We start from the raw sequence: 10,378 nt of genomic DNA, 5'->3' as shown, positions 1-10,378 counted from the left end.
TCACACACCACAGAGACAAGTCCAGAAGAGGGTCCCCAGAACTGACAAAAAACAGACTTCCTTCTTTGCCTCAGAATTTCTTCCTCAGAGGAGAGATCTCCCCCAACAGGCCTGTGGCAGAGTCACACACGGTCACACAGACCTGCTATTGACGGAGAAAACTAAAGAAACAAACTTTGGTACAAGTAGAAACCGAGCGTAACCATGTGTAGTAACCACAGCTTCTGCCTTCATCCAGTTCTGGCCTTCCCTTCCTTTATTTGGACTGGAAACTATAAAGGAAATATTTTTATTCGCTCTGCTACTGTGTCTGCTTCCAGGAGAGGGAGCCAAGTCACGGTAAAATGCAGCCAAAACTCAAAAACATTGGCTCAATTGGGTATGTAGGGTGTAGATTAACATTATTACCTTTTTTTTTTTTTTTAATAGCAAATGTGTTGAGAGTTAAGTTCATTCCAGGCAGGAGGAGATGAGTGCTGATGTAACTACAGAAGTGAAGTTGTATAGGAATCTCAGAACAGAACTGACAAGGTCTAATCACAGATACAGAAAACAGTAACACGGTATTAAGTCATACAGGGGTGTAAGTTTCACTGCTGTGGGATGCAAGCAGCTTCAACACAGTCACTGAAACCCTGGCTACTAACTTGCTAAAATTATTATTCATTTTGGAAACTGAGCATGTCACACAAAGTTCTATTTGTTGTAGTCTCCCAGGTCCTCTCCTTGTACCACTTAGCATCACCTCCTCAATGAATAGCTTCTTTGACTAATTTACTTCTCATGTAAGAAGCTGGTTTCACTGTCAAAAATAGCTGCAGTTACAAACAAAAAGTGTTTGAGGGCAACACCCATCACACACCCAGAAGTTTAAAAAATAATAACATAGAGATTGTTCCTTTTACTGCTGCATAATTTCGTAGCAGCAAACCTCCCACCAAGCTGACAAATGGAATCAGTTCAGAGCACAGGTCCTGACTACAGAAAATAATCTCATGCAAGAACACAATCTCCTCTAGTTTTTTTTTCCTGTGCTCAGCTTAATCTGTCAAAAGATTAAACCAAACAAAAGATGATTGGGTTAATATTTGAGCTGACATTTACTATCAGTGATGTTTATCCAGACACTGGTTGTATTATTTGAGGGTTTTACGAAGTGAAGCACAGACAAGATCAAATCCTGAAGGGGTGTGAGAGGAGAAATTGGTTCACGCATTCCATAAAGGGCACTTGCAGTCTCCCAACAGGACAGTTCAACTGCAGCTCCAAACCTCCCTGCTCACCAAGAGCAGCTCCAACACAACTTGTCCACAGCCTGAAGAAAAGACACATGCCTTCTAGGGCTAAACAAGGCACCTTTGCAGAACTGCTGCAGACAGCAACGTGCTGAAAAACAGGCAAATTATCAGAGATGACAAATTGAGGCTGCTTCTAAGAGAGGAACAACTCCCACGCAGAAACAGATCCAGGTGGGCGTGAAGTGGCAGCATATTGTTGGAATCCCCATTTAACCTGAGGAGGACAGAGAATGCACAGGGCTTTCTGCTGCTCAGGTGCCTGATCCCATCAGTGTGCAGCCCCCTGGGACTTTGGCCCGTCTTCGCTTTAATGCAACTATATAAAGGCAGGAGGGGAGAGGAAAAGAGCCATCCCTGGATGTGTTTAAGGGTTGTTTGGATGTGGTGTTGGTGGATATGGTTTAGGGGAGAACTTTGCTGAGTAGGGGTGATGGTTGGACTCGGTGATCCCAAGGGGCTTTTCCAACCTGAATAGTTCTATTATGATTCTGTGATGAAAAACAGTTTCCAGCTCCAATGTGTCCACTGAGAAATACAAACCCTTTTGAGGGTGCTATCCATAAGCTCTGTGTTTTGCCTCTGGGCAGCCGAGCACATAAAGCCAAGGAGCTGAGCAGGGCTGGGGCCACAGCTGCTCACAGAGCAGCTCTAAATCCTCTTCATCCCTTTCTCTTAAGATCACAACAGCAGAAGCACACCCCAAGTGGTGCCACTGCTTCTGCACGGAGGGGAGATCCACAGCACAGTCAGAACCTGTCCCAACTTGCTGTGGTCTAAAGGCAGATTTAGGACAAAATACAACTCCATCTCTTCTGTTCTTTGAAGAAAGCATTTCAAGGCTGCTTTCAGCTGCTCTTGACAGCAGGAGGCCCCCTTACCACTGAAGATAAGACACACAGGGATGGATCACGCTCCAGTGCAAATTAATAAGCTCCGTAACGAACTTGGACAGAAAGTGGTTTGAAAGAAGTCGAGCAACACTCAGCTACTAGTCAAGGATTTTTTTAAGTAATGCTTTTAAGCTTATACTCAAGCATACAAAGCATAAATTTTACAAATTAAAAACAATAAAATCATCCTAAAATAATGTAATGGCTTCCCCTATATGTACAAGGAGTGGAAAGGAGACAGAATTTCTTTCCAGATTTCCCACATCTCAAATGCTACATAAGTGCTCTCCACCTTCATTTCAGTTTCTTTTGTCATGTGGGTGGAAGGGCCTGGAAGATATTTCAATTGAATCATCTTAGAGATACTTCACCTGGTTTCAAGCTGTATTTGTTTGACTCTTAAAAGTCTTGAGAGGAAATGCTTTACTTAAAACACTGCTGTTTCTGTGCAGCAGCCTGTTTTCCAGCTCTACACAATCACACAGGTCAGTACCAGCAGTACTTTATCCTCATGGAAACCCACTATCCCCCCCCCTTCACAAATTACTCCATTGTACAACAGAAGCAACCACAGCCTAGCTTAGGTTTGACAGGCAGAAAAGAAACATGGTAAGAGCCCAGGAGACAGCTATTAGGCTGGGGATAGGTTTTGGAAATGGACAGAGATCTGTAGCCTAATCAGAACACACTTGATACACAACCTTTCTACACAGGCATGTAAGAATACTTTACAACCCAACTTCTTCATGTCCATAGCATTAACAAAACCAAATAAACATCTTACTTGTTTTTAACAAAGGAAAGGTTGGGGGAAGAATGAGTGTAGTGCACTAGGTTTAATGACCAGATTTGCTTGCCACCCTTGAGTTGGGAACAAATCTTACAAAAGTTCTTTTTAAATCAAGTGGAAGAAAAATACGTATTTTTACACTAAAGCAAACTGATCAAAGTGGCATTTAATAATATTTGTTAAAGTGGTTATCTAACAAAAATGGGTTAACAAAATCCCATTCATTAGTAGTCACCAAATAAGACATTGCTCATGCATATGACAAAAGTTCATTCGTGTACTGAGAGGTTTGTTTACTGTGTACAATATTTCCATAAATTATGTTTCACAGCCCCTACCATTCAAGAATATTTCAAACAGATTATATATTATATTTGTATATGCAAACTATTTTATATACACTAATATAAAGATCCTTAGAAGTACCATTATCACTACCTTTATGCTTTCTCTAAAATGCATAGCTTTCCAATATTTTCTTGCAGTTACCAAAAACTTTACAGATTAAAGCTGCTTATCAATGTGGCATGTTCATAAAACCAAAGTGAAACAGTTCTATACTAATTTTATATTAAACCCCTTAAAAAACGTTTATTTTTTTTAATGGGAAAAAAAACCAACAAACCAAGCTAGTGAAAATTCAAGTAATCTAAGCTCAATCTTTGCCCAAAGACTGTACGAAATTAATGTAGCATTCTAGAAGTACAGTGAACTTCTCAACCAGGACTGAAATACTGCATTTCTCATGGAGAAAAATGCTGCTCATGCCACAAAAATGCACTAGTTTTCACTTCAACCGGGAGAAGCTTCAGATGAGATTTAACAACACAAGTGTCAGAACAGAGGCAAAGCTGATCAGTTACATATGAAGAAATTAGAGCTATTCCAGTTTTGATTCTGCAGTTTGTTATTAAACAAAGTTACATTAACCATACAGTTTCTCACAAACTAAAAGGTATACATGGTTTTCAGACAACAAGCGACTGGAAAAACAAAACAAAACGAAAAAAAACAAACCATAAGTCACAACTGTTAAAAGTTTGGTGTTAGAATAACCAGCCTCGGTGAAGAAAGCCAGACCATTGTTGTAGTTGAGGGCCTACTCCTTCGTTAGGTATAAAGTTTAAGACCTCCACACCACAAATGCCTCAGAGTGGAGAACAGAATGATCAGTCATCAATGGGAACAAACCCTTTTGTTACATCCATCATCTAGCTTAACCTTGGTGCTCTGCATCTCTTAGAGCTGCTTAACAAACAACTGTTTTCCCCCCACAAAAAATAGCTACACAAGTAAACAGTGTTCACAGTAATGCAATCAGTAACAGGTTCTGTTAGTTTACTTAAGTCAGCTGTATCTGCAAAGCTTTATACAGTTTAATGCATAAGTATTCCAGTAAAATTAAGTGAAAACTAAGTTTCATCTACAGGGTAATATCTACCATACAAGACTAGATTATGTACAGTATGGGACTGGTGTGACAAATGCCAGTGTCTCATGATGTTCAGCTCTTTCACCCATCAGCTCGGTCTCTATTCAGCAAATCTGTTAATAACTTGATAGAAGGATCTAAAAAATCTAGAGCTCAATTTGGCAAGATCAGTGCTCAGCAACACTGGGTATGCACCAGTGTAAGGTGCTGCAAAACTCAGTCAACCAGAACATCCCATACCCAGAAGGTTACGATTTGTTGACTTGAAAGTCTGGACTTCACATGTAGAACATTAAAACTATAATGCTAAGTGGAGTGAGGACAGTCAGTAAACAAATACAGGTGAAGATGAACTGCATCTCTTCAGAAAGGTATGGAAGAATTGAGAAAAGGGCAATTTCTGCTTTTAGGCAGCCCTGCTCTGCTCAGCTCAGGCATAAAAACAGCCCAGGCAGCTCTACAACTACAACTCTAACTCAGCAAGCATAAAGGCAGATCCTGCACAAGATGATGCATCAGAGGCTTCCACGAGCATCTATCCCCCTCCCCCCAATTTCCTAATACAAGCTCCTCTTTCAGCTTAAAAAAAAAACAAACACCCAGTGGCCCTCAAAGCTTTAGCAGAATCACTGCAGTGTCTACAGCTACAAACTGAATATAGGGGGGAAAGGCCCCTGTTAACAAACACCCTCAAACGCCTCTGGGGGCCATTTTGGTCATTTGTGAAAAATTAAAAGAAAACAACCCTTATTTCCAACAATATTCCTCCTGAAAAGATGGGTCACTGATCCATTATGAACATAGCTCTCACCATATAAAGCACCAAAAAGTCAGAAACAAGGAAAAACAACAACAAAAAGAGTCCTTAAATTATGATTTACAAGTTTGTACACTATTTCCTAAGCCAAAAGGTTGACCTTACTGCAAAGTTTATAGATGAAAACTTGACCAGTTACTTTTAAGGGGAATGTATATCTGGCTATAACTTAAAGGTAGAAAATATTCACTGTTCTATATACACATTTCAAACAGGAGACAGTTAAACTTAACTGAAGAGTTGCCAATATAACTCAGTGTTAACTCACTGGCCACTAAACTAGGCATCAGTAGCCAATTAGAAAGCTTGAGTTCTGTATTTTAAAAATGCTATTTTTCCTGTCCTGTTTAATTGGTTTTCTTAAAAATGTATTATAGTGCATAGCCTAAGTCAGACTTTCAAAGAGATACAGCGCCTTTCAATGCAGTTTTTGCAGCATTTAAAAGGGACTTTTCTCCCTTCAAATTAGATGTTCATTGAAAAATCTGAATTGAGTGCTGTACTGTAGTAAAAATATTTCAGTCACAGACTGATATAAATGTATATTGTGCAGTACTAAGATTGATTGATGTCCATCTGCACACATTTTACTTGGGTTCTTCAATCGTCCCCTTGCTGAGGTCTGTCATTTTCGGGTATTTCACTTTCTTCTGGTCCAGCTCATTCTGAGCCCACAGTAGTAGTTTCAGTAACTTTGCCAACTTGGGAGTCGACTCACGGTTTTCATAGTCTAGAACAGCTTGGTTAACCTCACTCCACACCTGGAAAAGAAACAGTGGAGTTCAGGAACAGTCTACCTATGATTAACACTGCTCATGCCACACAGACACTGAAAAGATCACACCAAGGGTGCTCATTCCTCAGAGCACGGTCAGGTCAAAGCTCCATAGACTATGAGCCTAGTTAAAAACAAGGAAGAGAGTCAAGTAGTTGGAATGTATTAAAACCTTTTGTAATCTTGGTTAAGAAATACTTCTGTTCTTTTGCACTACCACTACATACAATTTTTAGAAACATTTTAAGGACACACAAATGAAAGGCACGGCTTCCTTGGAGCCAGGACTACCTTCTGCCGCTGCATCATGTTGAGCAAGTCCCCGAACGGCGACTCCTCGGGATTGTCAAAGGCCAGCAGGGCCAGCGTGCGCTCCATCTCCGTCAGGCACTCCCTGCTCTCCTCCCCCTGCTCTGCTAATTGGGTCTGAGCAAATTCCAGAGCTGCTTCTGTCTCACGCTGCCGGATCAGCTCGATCAAATGCTGCTGCTACATGGAAAACGACACAGTGATATCAGGGAGATGAACCAGCACATCTTCACCGTTTCCAGACTGTCATTTTCAGACACCAGCATGTCAGTGGAGACAAACTAACACACACCCTGACAGTTTGAGGTCAGCTCTTCTCAATGTGCGAGACAAGGAGCAGCAGACTTGTCTACACAACCTACTGAAAAAGGTGAGGCTTTGGGGTAATGGGTTTGGAAAAGACTAAAGGAACCACCAGAAACTCAGACTACCAGTATCTGGAAGTTGGTCAGTCACAAGCCACTGCTGCTCTTGGAAGTTTTCATGTTACAAACTGCATATGATGGCTCCTGCACTGCACCGCAAGTTTCCCATCCCTACAAAATGATGCCAGGAACAAACATCCACGTTGAGTCACAAACCTCCCAACATAATCTTAAACCCTGCACTTTTTCCAGTCTCTCCACAACCTCTAAAACAAAAATACAGTTTGCCACCTCTCCTTACCTGCAAATGAAAGTAGAGATATCTGTTTGTATCTAACAACTCTGGATGGAGGCTGTTTATCAATGCAATGGCTTCTTGAATCTGTCCTTTCAAAATCATCTCTCGAATTTTTATTCTTTCATCAAGAGTCTCTAAATCAACACTGGGTTCAATTCCAGACTCCATTCGAAACTTCTCTGCTGCTTCTTTAAAGCCCTCTGAAATACAAACATTTTACCTATAAAATACATGTTATGACACAAGTGTTTAAAGACTAAGTTTGAACTTTGGAAAAACTCTTATCTGTTGAAACAGGCATTTATTCAACAGGCATCAAACAGTATGAGCTTAATTCACTCCTAAGTGCCCTCATTCCCTGAGGATGCCTGTAACTTGTAGTCTGATCTTTGAAAGCTTGTTTTACACTTGAATAAAGCAGTGTATTTATTCCAAAATGGGATTCTCAAAACCCACCTTTACAAAATGTGAGTGGTTTTGCTGTTCCCTCCAGCCCTCAAATCTGTTTGCACAGGCTGAGAGAAAACTGAGAACTAATTCTGCTTTCTCTCTAACACTATTATTTTTAAGTTATCACAGCTATTTTAAATCCAAAGTCATGCTTTCATAGACAGAAACATGATTTTTGCCACTGTGATGCTCTTCCCTCAGCCCAGAGGCTTCACCTACACAGCAGTGTAAACAGGGGTGTAGATGGGATGGAGACGCCTCCGCCCTGGTGTAGCTTCCTGGGATGGCATCATAATTGGCAGGTCAGGATATCTGCTGAGAGGGTTAATATTCCTGATCTCAAACTATCTTGACAGCAGTGCCCTTGCACAGTTTATGTTCCTAGTTACAACTTGCTTCTGGTAGTTGTTCTGTGCAGCATCCTGAGTGCTACTTAACAACTGCCACAGATGCTGAACTCTGTTTTAATGGCACAAGAAAGCATCATACAGAAATGGGTCATGTTTGTTAAAAGCATTTCAGAAAAAAATTATGTATCTTTTAGCAGAAGAGTTAAGGTTAATAAACATCACTTCCATTGCTTGGTAACTGCTCAGGCTCTGAATCTCAGTCAGTTTCCACTTAGGAGAACAGAAGAGCAGAGGTATGGCTGAAAGAAGCCAACAGCAATACCCAAGTCCTCCAAGCCCTTAATTTCACTCCATCTAGCAGCATATTCTAGCCCAAACTATCTGCCTTGATAACATGACATGTACTGAAGAGCCTCCTAGCATGACTACTCCTTTTTACCTGTGACAAGGTAGTTCATGATGAGGCGGTTCATGTCTGCTCTCTGGATATGTAAGTTATTAAGTTTTTCCATCCATTCATCTTTTGTGATTTCATCAGGTTTTTCTGCATAACTCATCCTGGACTCTTACTACAAGAAAAGAAAAGCAGCTCATTTAACATGATTCAAGAAGAATTAAGTTCAGAGTGTAGCAGCACTGTATTACTACCTACTACTATAGAAAATCTTTTAAATTAACAGTCCAAAAGAGACCCTTTTATCTCAAACCACAACTTTACATGTTTCTCCTCCTTGCTCCTGCACCCTCACATCTCCCAGCCAGTCTCTAAATCTGCTTTCATCAATCGTCAGAAAAAGAAATTCAAATACCATCTTCTTCTACTTACTCTTGAAATCCACTCCAAATAAACCTTGTGTACAAGTTTGACAGGACACACAGCAGCAGCACGGTGTGAAACAAGGGAACCAAAGGCTTTGACAGCTAGCCAGAAAAACTCAACAAACCTTTAAAGCAAAGCCTACATGAGCAGTATTGGCTTTAAAGTTTTCTCCAGAACTTAGGAGAGAACACCTACTTATATTGTAGAGCTACAAAACTGGACCTGATCCAGTAGTGTACAACTAAAGACTCACTCTAGCTTAGCTTCGCTGTGCCCAGAAGTACTGCTCTTAACACTACTCAGATGTACCCAGTACCTTTCTCGATTTTTTTTGTTTCACGTCCGGCAGCAAAGCGCTTTGGTAAAGCCGACATTTACTCATTTCTACCTTCAAGTCACGATCACGGGGGCAGAGAAAGGAGAAGGAGGCGGCAACAACAGCAACAGGCACCGATCGCCACCCGTCTCGGACAGACTCGAGTGGCCGCGCGCCTTCCCACCACCAGCCCCTTTCCAACAGGTATTTTTTTCCTCTAAACTACCGTCAAAGCCACACGGCCTCCAAAAGAGTTGGACAGCGGGAGGGAGACCAGCCCGGGGCCGGCTGAGGAGCCGATCGGACCCCGGCCCCGCAGTCACGGCGCTCCCAGCCACGCGGCGGGGGAAACACGGCTCCCGCCGCAACGGGACGCGGCGATCCCCACCCGGCACGGCCCCCGCCTCCAGGGGCACCACGGTCCTCCCCGGCAGTCCCGCGGCCACCCCCCTGCCACCGGCCCGCCGACCTGGCCCTCGCCGGGGCCCGGGCCACCGAAGCGCTCGGCCCTGCTCGCTGTAGGCCCAGCGCCGCCCCGCTGCCCGCAGCGAACGAGAGCGGGCCGACCCGCCGCGCCAGGGGAAGGGCCCCGCCAGCCCCCGTCCCCCGAGGGCAGGCGCGGTCCCGCCGGCGCCATCTTACCGAGCGCGCCGCGGGGCCGGCTCCGACGCACGAACGCGGGGCCCTCCGCCGCCTCCGCCAGGCCGCGAGCGCGCGACTCTCGCGAGAGCCGTCCTCTCGGCCAATCAGCGCTGGCAGCCGGGCGAGAAGAGGCAACCATCGAGTCGGTTCTCGGGATAGAGCGTACCCCTGCCGGTGCGGTACCGCCCCGAGACGGGCCGGGCGGGGCGGCGGGATGGCGGCGGGGTGGGCGCGGGGGCAGCGCTGCAGCCCGCGGGGGAGGGCCCTGCGGTGCAGAGCCCGGCCTGGTCCTTCTCCTCAGCCCTCCCGCGGCTCCCGGCCGCGCTGCCTCCCGCGCAGACGGGGCTGCCGCCGCTCACAGCCTGCGGCAGCGACGTGCGGTTCCGCTGCTCCCGGCAGGCCGGGCGGCGAGCGGAGGTGGCTGAGGGCCCTGCTCGATGACCGGTCAGAATTTGTATCGGCTGAGTTCATCAACTCAGATCCCGTGGGGTTCGTGAGTCGAAGAGATCCTCAGAAAAACCCAGACAACACCTCGAGTAACGTTAAACGGAGAGCAGGCTCCGGAGGTGCAGCTTCTATTGTGTGAAATGCTGCAAATGATAGTCCCCAGAAAAAAAAAAAAAGTCACTTCGCTCACACAGTGGGGATATCGATACAATTACTCACTCGTTTCTGTAGCTGTGTCGTAAAGTGCAGCCTCCAAAAGTCATCGCAATTCTCCCTACATCGAAGCTGATAAAAAAAAAAATCCATCATGTAATCAGTAGTGTATTATTTTAACTTAATTCCCCCGGCAAAACTCCCAAGTTTATAAACAATGCAACGT

The 10,378-nt window shown here is 44.2% G+C and overlaps 1 protein-coding gene across 2 annotated transcripts; it reads right to left on the bottom strand.

Moving 5' to 3' along the window:
• Positions 1-2,284: 2,284 nt before the first annotated feature.
• Positions 2,285-10,284, bottom strand: GID8 (GID complex subunit 8 homolog). 2 transcript variants are annotated; one of them, XM_051633348.1, is made up of 5 exons: positions 10,219-10,284; positions 8,214-8,343; positions 6,978-7,174; positions 6,294-6,491; positions 2,285-5,988 (listed from the first exon to the last, which is right to left on the bottom strand). In XM_051633348.1, the coding sequence occupies exons 2-5, from the start codon at positions 8,329-8,331 to the stop codon at positions 5,815-5,817; spliced, it is 687 nt and encodes a 228-aa protein (XP_051489308.1). In that variant the 5' UTR covers positions 8,332-8,343; positions 10,219-10,284; the 3' UTR covers positions 2,285-5,814. The 2 variants fall into 2 exon arrangements, with proteins under 2 accessions (XP_051489308.1, XP_051489307.1); XM_051633347.1 differs by lacking the exon at positions 10,219-10,284 and adding an exon at positions 9,553-9,636.
• Between the last annotated feature and the right edge of the window lie 94 nt (positions 10,285-10,378).

This window comes from Apus apus, chromosome 15, assembly GCF_020740795.1.
Source record: "Apus apus isolate bApuApu2 chromosome 15, bApuApu2.pri.cur, whole genome shotgun sequence".
In the NCBI taxonomy this organism is placed as follows: Eukaryota; Metazoa; Chordata; class Aves; order Apodiformes; family Apodidae; genus Apus; species Apus apus.
Note: the sequence above shows the minus strand (reverse complement) of the source record. Positions and strands in the feature narration are given on the sequence as shown.

Bases quoted from the DNA above. Each gene is read 5' to 3' on its own strand.
- GID8 (XM_051633348.1), bottom strand. From the start codon at position 8,331: ATGAGTTATGCAGAAAAACCTGATGAAATCACAAAAGATGAATGGATG. The intron at 7,175-8,213 runs GTAAAAAGGAGT...TTTGTATTTCAG, and splicing joins CATGAACTACCTTGTCACAG to AGGGCTTTAAAGAAGCAGCA. The intron at 5,989-6,293 runs GTAGTCCTGGCT...TTTCTTTTCCAG, and splicing joins ACATGATGCAGCGGCAGAAG to GTGTGGAGTGAGGTTAACCA.